Source organism: Aspergillus ochraceoroseus, assembly GCF_002846915.1.
Source record: "Aspergillus ochraceoroseus IBT 24754 chromosome Unknown P175scaffold_3, whole genome shotgun sequence".
Lineage (NCBI taxonomy): Eukaryota > Fungi > Ascomycota > Eurotiomycetes > Eurotiales > Aspergillaceae > Aspergillus > Aspergillus ochraceoroseus.
Window position 1 is genome coordinate 644730 of NW_024468478.1, and position 17422 is coordinate 662151.

Below are 17422 nucleotides of genomic sequence, written 5' to 3' on the forward strand. Positions count from 1 at the left end.
CCGGATTGATTGTTCTTTTTTTTTTTTTTTTCTTCTTTCCATTGTTTTATGTGCTGTCTAGAAACAAGACATATTCTAGCGGGAAGCTTTTAGAAACGAATAACTATAACAGTATAACTATGTACATTGTACACAATGATTTAACCCTAGTACTAGTAGTGTAGAAAAAATACACTAGGAATCGGTACTCGGGTAAAAATCGGCTGTATTACAGTTACCAAAGCTGGCGTTGGTTAGAGATGACGGAGGTCACCTGGGCGGTCAGATTGGATGCGCCCCGCTAAACCAAAACAGGCATGCAAGACTGTCGCTCTCTGCTTCACGGTTGTCTGTTTCTCCCTCTTCTGTTGGCTCTCTTTCTCTCCTCCCTCCTCGGCCTACTTCTGTTTGTTTTCCATGTATACTCCTTCTATCTACCCTCTAACTCAAGAAAGATCTATGTTCAGCGAGTCCCGATTCATGCTGTAGCATCCCTCTCCGCAAAGTCTTTTCGCTCTTCGCATTCCCACAGAAAGCACCTTGACAGGCCTATTCCTCGTGACGATCTTCTGCCTGCCAGCCAGCTAGCTCACACGAGCCATGGCCTACTCTCCTGCCCCAGGATCTCCTATCACCGGGAGTGGGGTCCCAGTCATGTCTAATGGCTTGCACTCGAGGGGCCGCTCGACCAGTCCTCTAACCAGCTTGCCGCTCTCCAAGCGGGACAAGCGACGCAGCGCATTGCAAGAGCGTCTGCATGACCTCACAGCCTCGTTCAGCCAGAACCGCGATACCCAGTTTCGCCAACAGCTGCATGCCCTTCAGTGTGACATGACCTTGATCAACAATGCTGACCCTTACAACCCGGGCCCGATCCCGGATTCGGCTGAGGAGATTGCACAGTTGATCGAAAACACCGTGGGGGGTGGTAAGTTCGCAAAAGAAATGGCTAGTTTGGCGGGCATGTGGTATGCGCGCTTTTTGCAGGAAGTCAACCAGGTCAAATCGGATAAAGATGCCGACCTGGCCATGTTGGTGGTAAGATCTCGCTTTCCGTTTTCCTGCTCTAGCGCACCCAACCCTAACAGAACTTGCTTTTTGGGGGGGGGCGGGGAATATAGCACCGTCACAACAACAATCTCGAAAGATTCCAGCGCGAATATGCCTTTCGAGCTCATTTTGCCGAAGAAGAGTACAATCATCTCTCCTCCACGCTCCGCGAGCGTCTTGTTCAGACCCTATCCGGCAAAAGAGCTCGTCTCATGAGAGAAAAGGAGCAATTAGATATTGCAGACACGAACGCACTCCTCCTCCACCCCAATCAATTCAGTATTACCAATCCCGCTAGCCCCGGTGGACTTCACGGCAACCGCAAAACCCGTCATACTCGTCATCGTGTCGATCTGGATGAGTTTGGCAACGGAATCATGTCCGATCACTTTAATAAGAGGAAAAGAAAGGCGCCCGAGGACGAGGTTGGGTCACCGGTGCGGGATGGGGCCTTTTCGCTTCCTGCGGAACGTGCTAAGGCTCAGATAGCCCAACAGCAACACGCGCCCACCTACTCGATCAATTCGCTCTTCACAGAAAAGGAACTTGGTGCACATGCAAACCAAGCCCATATCGCTACAGTTCACTTCTTTTCCACCTCCAAACGCGCCGATCAACCATCGGGGGCAGCAACCAACGGGAATAACACTGATGCGGATGAGGCATCTGGTCTGGACGGTACTGGGGCAGAAGACAATGGCACTCCAGCCACAGATATGGCACGAACTGCCAGCCAAAACTTCCATGCCACGCGCTCAACCCGAACGCACGGCAATCACGCCCTTAATGCGTTGGCTGAACTTTCTGATAAGCCCGCAGTCCGTCCTAATCTCCCGTACAACATTCTCGCCAACTACCACGCCCGACCGAGCAACAACGGTGCTCCCCCGCTGCCTCCCCTGATGAACGAGGAAGTGGACGATGACTGGGCTCGTATGGATAGATTGCACAACAAACCCCAAGGTCATGTCGATAAGGGTCTCGTCCATCTTCTAGTTGACCCCGTGCCGTCAGAAGTAGACGGAGTTCCGCAAACCCCTAACCGATTCAATCTCCTACACCCAGCCTTCCCCACAGAAATGGGCATGCATCTATATCCGCTAAGGAAGGATATCGGAGAAAGCCACGAGCGCACAAAGAAGACAAGAACTGGCTAAAAATTCGGTTTTTCGTCACTTCTTCTGGCGTTAGTTTGGGGGGGGTAAGCAGGCTGATATGATATGATACACACACCAATGGGCGTTTTGGGGTTGAATTGGCGCATAAATTAATTGGACCATAATTTTGCCTTCACTTGTCAATTTCATTTTTTTTTTTCTTCTCCTTCTAGGCTTCTACATACTTTCCCCACCATGCCATAATATTTCCTTCGCTTCTTATAGTTTACATGTTATGGACGCATCGCCTGCCTGCCTACTACCTTCCTACTTACGACCAATCGCGCAGACAATTCTTACCACCCACCATCCACGACAGCATTACAAACGCGGCATATTCAGTCCAGAGCCGCCGTTAAGCTACTAAATACAGATTCATTGCCCTTACACTTATATATTTGCATGCTAGATAGACCCTTCTATCTCTCTCCGGATTCCAGCTTGTCTGCCGGTATTCTAGATAAAGCTTTCACTTGGTAACTGAGGTATTAGGTTGGTTTGCCGGATGGATGGTTCGTTCATAAGCTATATATATATACTGTACTCTGTACCGGTCTCTTTGCTTTCTCTGTTTATAACAACATGGCTTAGTACGACTAGTAGCTAATTAGCATACCTAGGTATTTATTACTGTTCTCTACTGTTCTCTACTCTGTCTATCTATCTATCTATATTCGTATTTCCAAGCTAAAGCTGGGTCTCTTCTCTATAGTAAGTAATACAGCAATGGAATACTGGGTAATCTTTTTCAACGAGAAGAGGTGGATTCGATTATCGGTTGGGTAGGGTTGAATGAAAGGTAGTAAGGCGTCAAGATGCATGGATAGCTAGAGCGATAGATAGGTTGATTGATAGATGGAGAAAACCAAGGTAAGTAGCAGTACCCTAGTACTAGGAGTGGAGAGGTTGGGGTGGTATTAGCATTGAATGTTGCGAGCAAGAACGCAAGCCATATAGGTATATATATATATATATATATATATATAAGGTATGCATGAGGTAGGCAGAGAAAAAAACAGAAAAAGAAGAATAAAAAAGAAAGAAAATATATAGAGAGAGAGAGGGCCAGAAAAGAAAAAGAATAATGATGTGTTGTTCTATTGCGCCTCTCGTACCTCTCTTCATTCAACCAAAAACTTTCAAAAACCCCCATAGTCCAATCCCGCTTAGAACGGGGATCGTGAAGTTATCATCCCACCCGAAGAGATCTATGAATTCACTGCCCGCTGCAACAATTCCAGAGACGACACTCATCACACCGAGTGCAAGCGGTCCCGAAATGACCGTGTCTGCTGTCCAGCCGAGAAGACCCTTGACGGGGTCTGGCAGGAGATTGAGGCGACCCGTGAACATGAATGCACCCTCCGGGTCGTTGGGGAAGGTCCCGATGTAAGGGACAAAGAAGCCCCAGAAGGCGGCAGCCGTGACAACGCCAACAAGCCACGCGCTCAGAGTGCCGGCGAAGCTCTTGCCCTTGCGGAGGTTGAAGGTGTAGCGGCCGTACAGACGGCCAAAGGTGGAGGCTGCAGTATCACACCAAGAAAGGAGGAGGACGCCCATCACGCCGACATCCTTGGGGAAGAATCGGAGGACGGAGTACGCGCCCACCAGGTACCAGATCACGCCGTTGTAGCCGGATACCTCTGTTTCTCGCATAAGAGCACCCACGCAGCGGATATAGAATTTATTAACCGTCTCCGATCGGTGTCGGATCAGGTCTGTTGTGGCGATGGGAACGAGAGCCCCGAACAGCCAGGGTGTGATCTGGTGTGTCTGAACTCCGCGACTGTATAAGTGAAGCGTTAGGAACCCAATAGACACATGAAGCAGTTTGCGCGGGATTTCATGGCGGTGAATAAAGTTGCGATAACGGGTGTGGAGAGGAATCAGCCCCAGAGGAGAGGGGGATCGAGATATGGCATGTCGACCACCGTCTGCCCTCGCCAGCGGGGAGAGATAGCCGTTCGACTGCACTGTGTGGCCGTTTGTTTGTGGCGCTGAGGTGGTTGCTGGGGTTGCTTCTTCTGCAGCTGAAGAGACTTTTGGTTTCGACTTCCGCGTGCGATGTCGTGCTGGGGTGGCACTGCCATTCGGGCTGCCAGATTGTAGAGGTGTGCCCTTTGAATCCAACTCCGTTATCCCGTTTTGAGCCTTTTCCACGACCTCACCAAGACGTTGTTGTCGTCGAGCAGCGGACCGTGTTGTAGGTGCGGAATAGCCATCTTGTGATCTCGATGATGATCTACCTTCCGAGGGAGTCGGCGATGGAGAAATGACTCGAGGAGTTGCTGGGACAGCATCTACATTTCGTGAGGAAGACATCCCGATAGATCTCACGGAGAAGGGCGGAAGGACCGCAGCGAGGGTCAGCCTAGACAAAGGGCGTTTGCTAAACCAACTAGAGGCAACAACGCCAGAAGTGAAGGAATAATAAGGCTCGGAGGACGAAATGATGGGCAAATGTCTTGCGACACAAAAAAGAAGGTAAGGTAGACCGAGAGATGAACCAAGTTTATGGGTAGAGGCACCAGGCAGAGACACGGCCGCGCATGCTGGTCCTCCCGTCAGATCCCAGATGAACAGAGCAAATCAGATGTCAGAACGGGGGATCCTGTCTTTGTGTGAGTATGACTGTGCCAGAACGAATTAACTAAGATGTTTTCTCTGCTTATCATCGCAATATTTAAAATTTCAGCCCATCAAAAGCACTTCTTTTTTCTTCCGCCAAATCCGGTATCGATCACGTGCCACAAAAAGTCCGCAGCAAAAACAAGCCGGCAGAATCTCACCGCCCGCCATATCTAATCAGAAATATTTCGATAAGGAAAAATTTCCCATCCTTGAAAAGAGGCCATCCATTTACGCAAAAATAAAAGAAAACGGAGGAAAAAAAAGGGTAAAGGGAGGTTGTTATTTCCTACTATGGCTCCAAAACCCCCTCCAGGCACCTCATCCCGAGCCTGGGATGCTGTGAACCCCTCACTATCAGAATGGGTTCTAGATGCCGTCTCCTCCATGGGCTTCACGCGCATGACGCCGGTTCAAGCATCAGCCATTCCTCTTTTCATGGCGCATAAGGATGTTGTCGTTGAAGCAGTAACAGGAAGTGGAAAGACTCTGTCTTTTTTGATCCCTGTTGTAGAGAAATTGCTGCGCTTGGAAGAGCCGATCAAGAAGCACCATGTAGGTGCTATTATAATTTCTCCGACAAGGTATTTCTTTTCGCGATACCCTATATATATAAATATAAATAAAAAGTATGTGCTAATACTCGATCAGAGAACTTGCCTCACAGATTTACAACGTACTCTCGTCCTTACTTGCCTTTCATCCTCCTTCTGCCGCCCTTCTTAACCCCGACGACGAGGACGACGCCGCTCCCCGCCCAAAACAATCATCCTCAGTTCTTAAGGTCGTTCCCCAGCTACTCCTCGGAGGCTCTACCTCCCCCGCAGAGGACCTGAGCAGCTTTTTGAAGCGATCGCCGAATTTGCTAGTGGGCACTCCAGGAAGACTCCTAGAGCTACTCTCTTCGCCCCATGTGCATTGTCCGCAGTCCTCATTCGAAATGCTCGTCTTGGATGAGGCGGATAGATTATTGGATCTTGGATTCAAAGAGACATTGCAAAGCATTCTGCGTAGGCTCCCTAAGCAAAGGCGAACTGGTTTGTTCAGCGCTAGCGTGAGCGAAGCTGTTGACCAGATCGTTCGCGTTGGCCTGCGTAATCCCGTCAAAGTGGTGGTGAAAGTCAAAGGTGCATCAGGTGTCGACGATAAACGCACCCCCGCCAGGTTGGTTGCATCTATCATGCTCTGTGTTTGGGATGTCAATGCTAATATCAAATTTAGCCTTCAAATGACATATCTAACAGTTCCTCCAACCCACAAATTCCCTGCTCTCAAGCAAATCCTGAACACCGTTCAGCCAACTCCCCTGAAGACGATATTCTTTGTGTCAACGTGCTCTGGAGTTGATTACCTATCAGCGACATTGCCATTAATACTGGGTGATGATTTCCAATTAATCCCGCTTCACGGTAAGCATCAAGCAAATGTGCGCCAAAAGAACTTCAACCGCTTCGTCAATGCCCACACACCAGCTATCCTCCTCACAACCGACGTTGCATCCCGTGGGTTAGATATCCCATCAGTCGACCTCGTGGTCCAGATTGACCCCCCTTCAGACCCAAAAACTTTCATTCATCGATGCGGTCGTGCTGGAAGAGCAGGACGCAGAGGTCTGAGTATAGTGGTTTTGCACCCCGGCAGAGAAGAGGATTATGTTGCCTTCCTGGAAGTCCGCAAAACTCCAGTCGCGCCATATCCTCAACCGATTCACTTTTCCGACTCCGACGCCAGCGCTGCGACCGAGATCGTCCGGAAAGCTGTACGGGCGGACCGTGCGCTCCATGACAGAGGCCAGAAGGCATTCGTCAGCTGGCTAAGGAGCTACAGCAAGCATCAGGCAAGTAGCATATTCCGGGTAGCAGACTTGGACTGGGAAGGTCTCGGGAAATCCTGGGGCTTGTTGAAACTACCAAAGATGCCTGAATTGAGGAACTTCTCCGGAGATCGAACACTTGGCGTCGACATGGACTGGGATACATATACATATAAAGATAAGCAGCGTGAAAAACGCCGCCTGGAAGTTCTCCAAGAGGCTGCGGAGTCTGGTGCTACTCAGGACTCATCTAAGAAGCGACCCAACGATAGCGTTGCCTGGAGCAATAACCTCGAAAATAGAAACAAGAAAGTAGCACGCAGAGAGAAAAAGCATGTGCGCCAAGAGAGGAAGAGATGGGAGAAGATGACCGACGAAGAGAAACAAAAGGCCCTAGAAACGGAGGACATGGTGGAACAGATTCGGGTAAAAAACGAGGAACAATGGCGGCTCAAACGTGCAGCGGCCAAAGCTGGGACAGCAGCAGCCTCCGATGGCGAGGAGGAGTTTCAAGGATTCGATTGAGCCTTCTAAATAATTTATACATACTGGATATAGATATGACGAATACCCTCCCTCATATAACCCTGGTTTTATCAGTCTTCTGCATCCCAGTAGATGTCTTTCTTTCCAGAGAGCTTTGTTCAAACACTGATATAAACGCATCAATGTAGAACTTTTTGTGTAGAGATATAGGATAAAGCACCCTTCATTCTAATGAATCATAGTTTAGTTTAATACACGGGCTATCTCAATGCCAGTCTAATCCATTAATTAGCCCTGAGAAACTCAAGAACAATTATTCCTCTTGCCCTAAGCTCAAAAGTATTCTATGCGCATACTAAGGGGATATTTTCATAAGTATTATCTCAGACCTTTCTCCATTACCCTCTCAAGTTATTATTGCCCATCTTCAGCCCCAACCACATTATCGATCCTTTCGTCCCTGTCCACCTTCACAATATCCCCACTCCCACTGTCGCTCTCATTTAGAGTATGAGTCCCCCCCACCTTCTGCTCAACCGAGACATCCTCCCCAGATAGCATATGCGCGATTGACCCCTTCCTAGCACACGGTGCTCCCTCCGTCTCCGTCGCCATTCGCGTTTGCGGCGAAGTCCCCCCCCCCGACTCAGCCGCAAGAACCGACGAACTCAACGGCGACGCCATCCGAGTAGGCCGGGAAAGCATACTCTGGATCTTTCTCTGGATCTGCGTTCCACTCGTATAGCGAGTCGACGGCAGCGGCGAGAACCCAGTATTACAGGTAGTAGTAGTAGTAGTAGTAGTAGTAGTATTAGCCATTCTCCCTTTCCCCTTGCCGATTTCAACACCCAGACTCGGATCCATATCTGTCCTTGTACGGGTCTTGAGGAACTCAGCAGGTGCATTTTCCGCGCTATTCGTATTTCCTCGCGCAACCCCGAACCAACTCGTCGTGGAAGCGGGAGCAGCAGAACACTGGGCGCAGAATCGCTGCCCGACGCCCCTTGCAATATACCGATTGGTGCATACCCTGATCAGTGGGTGTGGGTTTTGCGTTGGGGACGGGGCCGGGTAAATTCGAACATTGGAGCAAGGTTGGATGAGTTGGAGGAATGAGCAGGTGCAGGGAGGTTGGTTGGGTTTATAATAACACATTCTTTTGCTTGCTCTTCCTGTTTTCTTCCTTCCGATTAGTATGTTGGTTGGCTTTTTGGGAGGGGACAAGGGGAGGTGATTCCCGTCTTGAAGTTTTCTTAGGGCTGGGTAAGGTGTATGTACTGTTATTGGCGCAGCGGAGAGTAATTTGGAAGAGAGAGACGCAGGTAGAGATGGAAGGATGGTAACGATGAGAGCAAAGAGAAGAAGAAGTAAATGTAGGATATATATCCTGCTTGGAAAGGCCACTCCTTTTGCATAGTTTCTGGCAGAATGACAGCGACTGTATTCTTTGTTGACATGGCGGAGACTGAGATGTTGGTCTAAGGAGTGTTTCAAAAGAGTGAGGAATCGTAGAGCTTCTTATGAGACCAAAGAAAGCCCTCTTGGCTAAAGAGAGCTGTAAGTCACAGACAAAACTTCTTTGTTCTTGTCTACCTATCTAATTATTTCATCTGGATTAGTTCAGAGACTCCTCCATCTTTACCTTGTTAGGTTCATTGTTTACAAGAAACTGGATGAAATGAAAGGCTAATATTCAACGCCTGGAGATAACTTTCCATGTAATAATCCTTGCTTAATAAACGCATGAATAAAAAGACAAAAAGACACTTTCCTGCAAAATCTGACTCCAGATGAAAAGCATGCCCAACTCTTAGCCAACAATTTCATCATGGAGGCGAGATCATTAGATGCTGCAAATAATATGGACACGCCGAATCCCATACACAAAAACAGACAAATAACAAATTCCATCATGTCAACCAGACCCCTTCCAATAAATAAACAACACCTCCAAGATTAACCGGTCCATATGAACATGAATAACACTAACACAAAACAACAAAAATGAGCATGTACTCCCTCTATGCCAAGGTCTTTTCAAATTCTCGGAGTTCGCGCTTGAAGATAGCATAGGCCTTGTCAACATCAGCATCATCCCAGATTTCAGAAAGAATTTTAAGTGCAGCTGGGCTAGCATTAAGGCTTTCTGCAAAACTCTGTTTCGCAGGCCACACGAGCTGGCGAAGATCACCAGATGGGCAGTTTTCATACAACCACTGGGCGTCCTGTGCAAACTGGTCGTCACCGAATTTCTCTGTCATCTCCTCCGCAGGGGGGGCAGGGGTAATATTAATATCAGGTGTAAGGGTGAGAGGGCTCGAATAACGACTGGTAGTACGAAGCCCACTGGGTGTCTTCGGTTTATATTTCTCAGCCTGAGAACGGGCTCGCGCAAGGGCTTCTTCGTCAACTTTCGCGGGAGTGGAAGGAGGTAGCGTTGGACGTGGAGTAAGGTGTGAAGCAGAAGGTTGAGTACTAAATAAATGGTTAATAAGATTACTTTTCTTAGTTTTCCAGGGCAGGTAAGTGACATACCTCTCGGCGGTGTTGGGCTGCGTAGAAGTAGGAGTTTGGGGGACAGCGCTAGGAGCATGAACGTCAGGGGGTGAAGGGGCACCGCTGGACTCAGAATCGTCGGAGAAGGCGTCGTAGTCGAGCTGGAAAGTTCCCTGCTTGTTCGGAATGAAACCTGGTGGACGAGAAGGCTCACTGGGGCGAGATACAGGTGTCGGAGTAGTAGGTGCGGAGAAAGTCTGAGGCCCACCCATCCCAATGAAGTGTCTCCCACGATACGGATCGGTGGCACGAGCAAGTCGGAGTTTGGACGGAGTGTCCTCGGGGCTTGCATCGAAACGAACCTTCTTCGACGCTGGCCGCTCCGACTGGATAGCATTTTGGGCAGCACTCTTAGCGAGAGCATCAACCTTTCTAGGTTCAGTTCGGGGAGCAGGAAGTTCAGACTCTTCGTCACTGTCAGAGCTGTAGCAGAAGTAATCTAGATCCATTCCATAACTAGATCCAGCCGGGTTTGGGATAACATCGGGCGAAGACGAGCGCTTGCGCTTCTTTTTCGCCGTCTCGGCTGTCATGTTGCGCTCTTGGGAGATGCCGTCACGTCCACGGGCAGTGTAATCTTCAGCCTCAGGTTCCTGAGAAGCGTCTTGCTCCAGCGGCTGAATTTTCGGTGCTTGTAGCGAGGAAAGGGATTTAGAGGGTTTTGTCGGAAGATCCCCAAGGTAAAGAGACCTATCGATAGGGGCTGGAAAGAGAGAGTAGGAGAGGTTACGTGCACGTTTCACCGGGGGCTGTTCACTTGAACGACGGCGAGATTGAGAATCTCTTTGAACAACGGCAGTCGAATCCGCTTCAGGTAGTTGTATGCGCTGGACGCGCTCCGAGGCTGGTTGTTGAACGACTACATTTTATAAGCACAAAGGAAGGTACGGACAAAGAACCCCGAGGCACAAACATACCTGATACTTCTGACCTCTCAGGGGTACGGCTGAATGAAGGTAAAAACCGAGAAAACGAGCGAGGCACGGAGCTAAAAATTCCCCGGATATTCCAACCTCTTCGTGGGGGCTCTGGTGTGCATGGCTCTTGAGAGATAGCAGGCTGCTCTGTAACATTTTGATCGTCGGTCGGGGTTTGTTCGGCTGAAAAATCGAAGTCCGTCTGCAAAGGCTCTGGGGAAGGGCTAAAAGGAGGAGTCGCAGACGCCTGACGGTCGGCTTCAGTCTGAGCCACAAGTTGGGGAAGCCGAAAGACAGTCCTATGGATCCGGCCTTGGCTTTCTGCCCTGCGCCGCAGAAGCCTCTCAGAATATGGGACAGAATTCGTGGAAATGCGGCGGGAAAGGTGAGTGAGACGTCGAGCATACGGGGTACTTCCGGGGGGTCCTAGGTTTCTACGCTTGTTTGCGTAGGGGGTTTCGGGTTCGGCGCGGGTCTCAGAGGTGGCCTGAGTATGAGACCGCTTTCTATTGACTTTTTTTGTTGTTAGCTTCTTACTCTTATGGGTCCGGTTAGGGGCATCCTGGGTAGGTGCGGGGGTCACTGCGGGGGTCACTGCGGGGATCACTGGGGAATTGCCATGGGGGGTATCAGGGGTGACGATTTGGCCTGCTCTGGCACTTGAGCTGGGATGAAGGTGAAAGCCCCTCTCCTCAGGGATTGGGGAGAGCGGAGTTGGTATCCAAGCCCTAGGTTTGGGGGTAGGAAAGATTCGACGCCACTCTTTGCGTTTGACCTTGGGTGGGTAGAGCGTAGGACGTGAAATAAATTCAGGATCCTCCTCCAACACCGCCGATACCAACGGCCGTCCCACGATCTGCTGTCCTTCGTGCGAAATCACACGGCAAGGCTCCGGGCCGTCTCCATAGATAGACGACGGAGTATCCAGGACTGGTGTTAAGAAGATCGTGGAATGGCACTGTTGAACCCGCTCTGCTGTTCTAAACAGTTCCATCGTCGGGAAGCTAGGAGGAACATCGGAATAAATCGATGCCATTGGAGGGGTATCAACAGAGGCTCCCGAAACAAAAGGCGGTTGTCTGTAACTAGCGATTTCGGAACTTATGTTACTCGCGCTGACTAGGTTGCATTCAGCGACCAGCTTTGTTTCGGGTAGCCACGCTGGCACGGTGGTGGACTCTCTCGAAGAAACAACCGCTTCCTCGGATAAGCTGGGGACAACATCCACCAGAGACAAGCTTTCAAAACACTGTGCCAGATCATCAACTAGCTTGTCCTCCACAGTTGCTTCTTCTCCGGAGTCCACAGCAGAAGCCAAAGGTGGGAGCGTCTCCTGTTTGTTGGGCTCTTCACCAACGGTGGTCTCATTGTCTTTTGACTGCTCTGCCTCCTTTGGCTCCGCCGAGGTTGATTCCGCCATATCCACTTGCTCAGAGGTGCTCAGGGCCACTTGGCTGACGATAGATTTATTCACAGCCACAGGAGTTGGAGTAATGTCTGTGTTACTGTTGTCTTCAATAACGGTGGCTGGGCCTTCTTCAGTATGGGCAGCCTCCAACTCCTGGGCGTCGTGAATTGATTCCGCCATATCCACTTGCTCAGAGGTGCTTAGGGCCACTTGGCTGACGATAGATTCATTCACAGCCACAGGAGTTGGAGTAATGTCTGTGTTGCTGTTGTCTTCAACAACAGTGGCTGGGCCTTCTTCAGTATGGGCAGCCTCCAACTCCTGGGCGTCGTGAATTGATTCCGCCATATCCACTTGCTCAGAGGTGCTTAGGGCCACTTGGCTGACGATAGATTCATTCACAGCCACAGGAGTTGGAGTAATGTCTGTGTTGCTGTTATCTTCAACAACAGTGGCTGGGCCTTCTTCAGTATGGGCAGCCTCCAACTCCTGGGCGTCGTGAATTGATTCCGCCATATCCACTTGCTCAGAGGTGCTTAGGGCCACTTGGCTGACGATAGATTCATTCACAGCCACAGGAGTTGGAGTAATGTCTGTGTTGCTGTTATCTTCAACAACAGTGGCTGGGCCTTCTTCAGTATGGGCAGCCTCCAACTCCTGGGCGTTGTGAATTGATTCCGCCATATCCACTTGCTCAGAGGTGCTCAGGGCCACTTGGCTGACGACAGATTCATTCGCAGCCACAGGAGTTGGAGTAACGTCTGTGTTGTTGTCTTCAACAACGGCGGCTGGCCCTTCTTCAGCATGGGCAGCCTCCAACTCCTGGGCGTCGTGAATTGCGAGGAATGCATCAATCTGCGCGAGTAGATCATCGTCCAGCTGCAAGTCTGGCGCAAATCCCCTATCACAAGGGAGGACAGGGGGCGAGTGGGATCTCTCCGAAAAGGCATATCCAACTTCGGTAAGTTCCTCGAATTCAAGGTCATACCAAGCGGGGCAAGGGGTTTCACCCAGATTTGGGAGGTCAAATTCATCGTCGATATTCCCCACGCTGTTCAGGAGTTCGAGAAAATCCTGAAGGTCATTGGGGGTTTCAAGGGGTTGGGGTTCCTCTACGGCTTGGGGGGTTTGGGGGGATGGAAGGAAATGTTGAGACTCACGCTCAGAGCTTCTAGGTTCCAGGAGGGCATTATCTGCTGTGGGTTGTGCAGAGACGGATTCCTCGGGGCTAGCTTCGGGGTTTTCTTTCTCCTCTCCTTGCGTAGTCTCGGGATGTTCCTCGTTAATTGATTTTTGTTCTTCATCATCAGACACTGGGTTGTCTGTCTTGCGTGTAGTCTTTCGCGTTACTCGTTTGGGAGCCTTCTCGGTCTGTGAAGTAGTAGTACTTGGGGAGGTCTTTTTTGTGGTCGCCTTTTTCACTGTGCGCTTGCTTTTGGGCCTTGTCGCAGACTGTGTTACAGGTTCAGCGGTCTGTTCAGATCCATGTTCAGATGTATCAGGTTGAGAACTGCTCTGCTGAGAAGCAGCCCTTGTAGATCTTGTGCGACGAGGGGCACGTTCGGTATCGAGAGAAACGAAGCCACCAGGCGACGCTTGCTGAGAACGGGTGCGCATCTTGACTGGTTGTGCTTGTGGAAGGTGGGTAAAGTGACGCGACAGAAAACGCCACGAGAAGCGGAGTTGTCCAGCTACTTGAGGACTTGAACAATGCGGATATGTAGAAAGATATTTTGAACCTTTGGAGAACGGTTCAAATACGGATCTTGGAAATAGAATGTTATGCAGTGAGGGTAGTAAACAGGGTGATGAGAGGAGAGAGAAAAAAGAGGGAGACGAAGGAAAGAGGGCTGGAATCGAAACTGGTGTTATTGTTGTGGTGTCACGCGTCACGTCGCTTAGAGAAACCACAGTATTTTCAATACTTACTTACCTTTGGTGAAAGAGGGTGAGGTGATTAGAAGTGTGATAGTAGTAGGGAAACTGTTAGATATTCACTCATTCACTAAAGAAATTCTAAAATCGGTGTGACATCCTGGCAGAATGCAAGGCGGTCAGGCGGAAAGTCATAAGATGTCAGTCACTGTGCCTAGTTACTCTGTATTTAGTGCGGCAATCATGATCAAGGATCATGAGCATCTCTCAACTATTGGCTCTGGTATCACTGTGCAGGAGTTTGATATGTCAAGGGCAGTTCATACTAACATGACTCTGCCAGACTGTGTGTGCAACGCGGTGGCACTATGGCAGCTTGCAGTCAGATGGAGGAGCGTGGTAGAACTACATAGAATCATATATTGAGGATGAAGGTGTCGTATGTGAGGTTTTTTTTGTGTCATGCTGCTAGGGTGATATAACTGGGAAATAAAGAAGGCATATATGTAAAAAGTGTGTTTGTTCAAAACACGGTTGATCTAAGGCAGATATTCGATGGGCCACAGAATGTACTGTACACAGAGATGCAGGTTGAAGATCATATAGTTACACGCCAACACTTAGTTGGGAAGCAAAGAAGATAGAGGATAAAAAGCTAGAATACAAACGCCAGCAGCCCATTACATGCTAATCTCGCCCTTCCACGCAGCATCCGACAGTCCAAGAGTTTCAACGAGATACTTCCACCTAGGGCCTCCCCTCTCCTTCTGTCGTACGTACTGGAGTAACTTCTGTCGCTTGTGGAGAAGTACTCGAAGGTTGCGCTTGTTGTGCTTGTCTTTATTGGCCGATTGCAGGTGCCTGGACAGGTTCAGGATCTTTGCGGTAAGGATTGCGACTTGCACTTCAGGAGATCCGGTGTCTGGCCCGACACGAGGAGTCTTCTCCGGATGCACTGTCGCGGACTCATGCGACACAGCAGCAGGCTTTGGAGGCAACACGTTATCAGTGTTGTGTCGTCCAAACGTCTCAATGCACTTCTGAATACGGAGACGCATTTGGTCTCCTGTGTTTCCGTTGTTGATGTTCACGATTCGGTTAATTGCGTCTTGTGCGTTTCTGTGTTCCTGGAGATGCCTTTCGGCGGCTTCTTTTTCAAGCTGAGGGTCGGCTGTTGCGCGGTTGGTGTCTTCGAGAGGCGAGGTTAGGTTCTTTGAGTATTCCAAAGCGCGGTTGAGCTCTTCGGCACGAAGAAAGTAATTGAGTTTGGATTCTTGGGTTGCACTCTGCGTAGATTGAATTTCCTCGACGAATTGTGTAGGTTTGCTCTGCACGGGGTCTCCCAAGGATCCTTCACGTTCTTCAGCCAGAGCTTGTTGGCGGGAAAGGTTGGCGGCTTTTCGCTGGCGTGACTGTGCCATCAAGAATGGGTCATGTCTGCGTCGCTCTCTGGTCTCCGTAGATCCAGCTCTGGCAGAGGTCTTGACAGGGTTTAAAGCCAATCTAGCGAGCGGACTCTGGATGTTCGAAGAGCCTAGGTAGTGAAGCACTGGGTTAACACCACAATCGCACGGCAAAAGGGAAATGGTAACACACCAGTAAAGGCCTTTAATGAAGGCGGCAGAAGAATACGGGGCGGCATTGTGGATAAATTGGTAGCTGGATATATCCAGTAACTGCAAAACAGGCTTGCAATGTTCTCGTCTCTGATCTTCCGGTGCTGAACTCCGAGCCAAAATCTCAAAATCTCAAGCGCCAAGGAGCCAATCCAGATTGGGATAGCATTACATCACGTGAAACCTGGGGAGCGTGACAGATGACTAAGTATTGACTAGATTGGGTTAGCCGTTTATAACAGCAAACCAGCCAATGACAGACCAGGGACCAGCCCTAGCCCTAATGCTCACAACCGGCAAGCGAAATTCAGTGAGATCTCTATCGCGAGGAAAAAGTTCACTTTCGCGTCAGTCTTCTCTCTCGACCTCACCATCCCGACAAGCGCCAGACGATTGATATCTTCAATTCGCCGTCCTTTGTAATATCAATCGCCCATCATGGCCCCCTCTCAGCTCCCCCCCATGTTCAACCCTACTCCTCAGGACATTGAGATGCTCCTCGCAGCTCAGTGCCACATGGGATCCAAGAACCTCCAGGTTCACATGGAGCCCTACCTGTGGAAGACTCGCCCCGACGGTGTCAACGTTATTAACATTGGCAAGACCTGGTACGTTTTATCGCAGGAGATATATGTATTTTCGAGCGTTGGATTTTGCAGGTCTAATTCTAGGCAAACCACAGGGAGAAGATCCTCTTGGCCGCTCGTATCATCGCCGCCATTGACAACCCGGCCGACATCTGTGTCATCTCCGCTCGTCCCTACGGCCAGCGTGCTGTCCTAAAGTTCGCCTCTCACACCGGTGCCACCGCCATTGCCGGTCGTTTCACCCCTGGTAACTTCACCAACTACATCACCCGCTCTTTCAAGGAGCCCCGCCTCATCATCGTCACCGACCCCCGCACCGACGCCCAGGCCATCAAGGAGGCTTCCTACGTCAACATTCCCGTCATTGCCCTCTGCGACACTGACTCCCCCACCGACTTCGTCGATGTTGCCATCCCCACCAACAACAAGGGTCGTCACGCTATCGGTCTCGTCTGGTGGCTCCTTGCCCGTGAGGTCCTCCGCCTCCGCGGCACCCTCGCTTCCCGTGAGGTTGATTGGGACGTTGTTGTTGATCTCTACTTCTACCGCGACCCCGAGGCCGAGGAGAACAAGGAGATTGCTGAGGAGACCAAGGCTGCTGCCACCGAAGAGCCTGCCGCTGTCGAGTCTGGATACACAGGTGAGAACTGGGATGCCCAGGCTGCTGCTCCTAGCACTGCTTTCGCTGCTGCCACCGGTACCACCAGCTGGGAGGCTGATGGTGGTGACTGGGCCGCTAGCTCTGCTCCCGCCCCCGCTGGCGAGAGCTGGGCTGAGACCCAGCCCACTGAGGGCAAGTGGTAAAAAGCTGGATCCGGTGACGTGGAGAGCTGTTAAGAGTGGATAATTGGATGGCTTTAAAATGGGAATCCTCTCGTACAACGAGAAGAGACCCAACAAGATATCCCCCCCCTGACATGTCTATCCTAGTCTCTTGTCCCGCAAATACTCAAAAAAGGAAAAGAAAAAACGGGAAAAAAAGAATTAACGGAGACCCCACTTCTTCAAGAAAATCATTTTCCCTCTTCTCTTATGGTATGCTACAGCGAAATATCCTTTTCATGTCTTCAGCCCGTTATTACGTCTTGTCCATGGTGCATTGGGGGGGGAATTGCGTCGTCAATGACTGATCGGAACTTATGAGGGAAAGATATCCAGTTGTTCTCTTCAGTGAGCCTCTGGGGGAAAGCCCTGTACCGTCAATTTTACAAGGTGGACTTGATCGTTACCTTGGTTTCTCCCTATATGTTTTACGCGTAATTGAAAAGTGATGCTCGCTACCATGTCTGTATTCCATTTCTCTTGCGTATAATTCTGTAGTTGAGTAGCAGTAGTAACTGTCGAACCTCT

The 17422-nt window shown here is 50.0% G+C and overlaps 8 protein-coding genes across 8 annotated transcripts; 3 read left to right on the forward strand and 5 right to left on the reverse strand.

Moving 5' to 3' along the window:
* Positions 1 to 579: 579 nt before the first annotated feature.
* Positions 580 to 2186, forward strand: P175DRAFT_0508463 (Sds3 domain-containing protein; the record flags this gene model as incomplete). The annotated part of the gene is made up of 2 exons (XM_040898353.1): positions 580 to 1017; positions 1101 to 2186. 2 exons carry the CDS (start codon positions 580 to 582, stop codon positions 2184 to 2186), a joined length of 1524 nt encoding a protein of 507 aa, XP_040752865.1.
* Positions 2187 to 2823: 637 nt separating this feature from the next.
* Positions 2824 to 4532, reverse strand: P175DRAFT_0456093 (uncharacterized protein). The gene is made up of 2 exons (XM_040894615.1): positions 4318 to 4532; positions 2824 to 4269 (listed from the first exon to the last, which is right to left on the reverse strand). The coding sequence occupies exons 1-2, from the start codon at positions 4506 to 4508 to the stop codon at positions 3312 to 3314; spliced, it is 1149 nt and encodes a 382-aa protein (XP_040752866.1). The 5' UTR covers positions 4509 to 4532; the 3' UTR covers positions 2824 to 3311.
* A 576-nt stretch (positions 4533 to 5108) lies between these two features.
* On the forward strand, positions 5109 to 7225 carry spb4 (ATP-dependent RNA helicase SPB4; the record flags this gene model as incomplete). Its single annotated transcript, XM_040894616.1, has 3 exons — positions 5109 to 5443; positions 5466 to 5978; positions 6036 to 7225. 3 exons carry the CDS (start codon positions 5109 to 5111, stop codon positions 7150 to 7152), a joined length of 1965 nt encoding a protein of 654 aa, XP_040752867.1. The 3' UTR covers positions 7153 to 7225.
* A 302-nt stretch (positions 7226 to 7527) lies between these two features.
* Positions 7528 to 8268, reverse strand: P175DRAFT_0530983 (uncharacterized protein; the record flags this gene model as incomplete). Its single annotated transcript, XM_040899830.1, has 1 exon — positions 7528 to 8268. The coding sequence occupies one exon, from the start codon at positions 8266 to 8268 to the stop codon at positions 7528 to 7530; it is 741 nt and encodes a 246-aa protein (XP_040752868.1).
* A 52-nt stretch (positions 8269 to 8320) lies between these two features.
* P175DRAFT_0500365 (uncharacterized protein) lies at positions 8321 to 8668 on the reverse strand. The gene has a single exon (XM_040896942.1). The coding sequence runs from the start codon at positions 8568 to 8570 to the stop codon at positions 8394 to 8396; it is 177 nt and encodes a 58-aa protein (XP_040752869.1). The 5' UTR covers positions 8571 to 8668; the 3' UTR covers positions 8321 to 8393.
* A 119-nt stretch (positions 8669 to 8787) lies between these two features.
* On the reverse strand, positions 8788 to 13973 carry P175DRAFT_0500366 (uncharacterized protein). Its single transcript, XM_040896943.1, has 4 exons — positions 13155 to 13973; positions 10587 to 11099; positions 9649 to 10528; positions 8788 to 9588 (listed from the first exon to the last, which is right to left on the reverse strand). The coding sequence occupies exons 1-4, from the start codon at positions 13609 to 13611 to the stop codon at positions 9135 to 9137; spliced, it is 2304 nt and encodes a 767-aa protein (XP_040752870.1). The 5' UTR covers positions 13612 to 13973; the 3' UTR covers positions 8788 to 9134.
* A 576-nt stretch (positions 13974 to 14549) lies between these two features.
* Positions 14550 to 15511, reverse strand: P175DRAFT_0530985 (mitochondrial 37S ribosomal protein uS15m; the record flags this gene model as incomplete). The annotated part of the gene is made up of 2 exons (XM_040899831.1): positions 14550 to 15403; positions 15466 to 15511. The coding sequence occupies 2 exons, from the start codon at positions 15509 to 15511 to the stop codon at positions 14550 to 14552; spliced, it is 900 nt and encodes a 299-aa protein (XP_040752871.1).
* A 309-nt stretch (positions 15512 to 15820) lies between these two features.
* Positions 15821 to 17206, forward strand: rps0 (40S ribosomal protein uS2). Its single transcript, XM_040896944.1, has 2 exons — positions 15821 to 16093; positions 16168 to 17206. Exons 1-2 carry the CDS (start codon positions 15924 to 15926, stop codon positions 16874 to 16876), a joined length of 879 nt encoding a protein of 292 aa, XP_040752872.1. The 5' UTR covers positions 15821 to 15923; the 3' UTR covers positions 16877 to 17206.
* The last annotated feature ends 216 nt before the right edge of the window (positions 17207 to 17422 follow it).

Bases quoted from the DNA above. Each gene is read 5' to 3' on its own strand.
- P175DRAFT_0456093 (XM_040894615.1), bottom strand. From the start codon at position 4,508: ATGTCTTCCTCACGAAATGTAGATGCTGTCCCAGCAACTCCTCGAGTC. The intron at 4,270-4,317 runs GTTGGATTCAAA...CCCGAATGGCAG, and splicing joins GCTCAAAACGGGATAACGGA to TGCCACCCCAGCACGACATC.
- P175DRAFT_0500365 (XM_040896942.1), bottom strand. From the start codon at position 8,570: ATGTCAACAAAGAATACAGTCGCTGTCATTCTGCCAGAAACTATGCAA.
- rps0 (XM_040896944.1), top strand. From the start codon at position 15,924: ATGGCCCCCTCTCAGCTCCCCCCCATGTTCAACCCTACTCCTCAGGAC. The intron at 16,094-16,167 runs GTACGTTTTATC...GGCAAACCACAG, and splicing joins ATTAACATTGGCAAGACCTG to GGAGAAGATCCTCTTGGCCG.
- P175DRAFT_0500366 (XM_040896943.1), bottom strand. From the start codon at position 13,611: ATGCGCACCCGTTCTCAGCAAGCGTCGCCTGGTGGCTTCGTTTCTCTC. The intron at 11,100-13,154 runs GTGAGTCTCAAC...CAACAAAAAAAG, and splicing joins GGAACCTAGAAGCTCTGAGC to TCAATAGAAAGCGGTCTCAT. The intron at 9,589-9,648 runs GTATGTCACTTA...CCATTTATTTAG, and splicing joins CAGCCCAACACCGCCGAGAG to TACTCAACCTTCTGCTTCAC.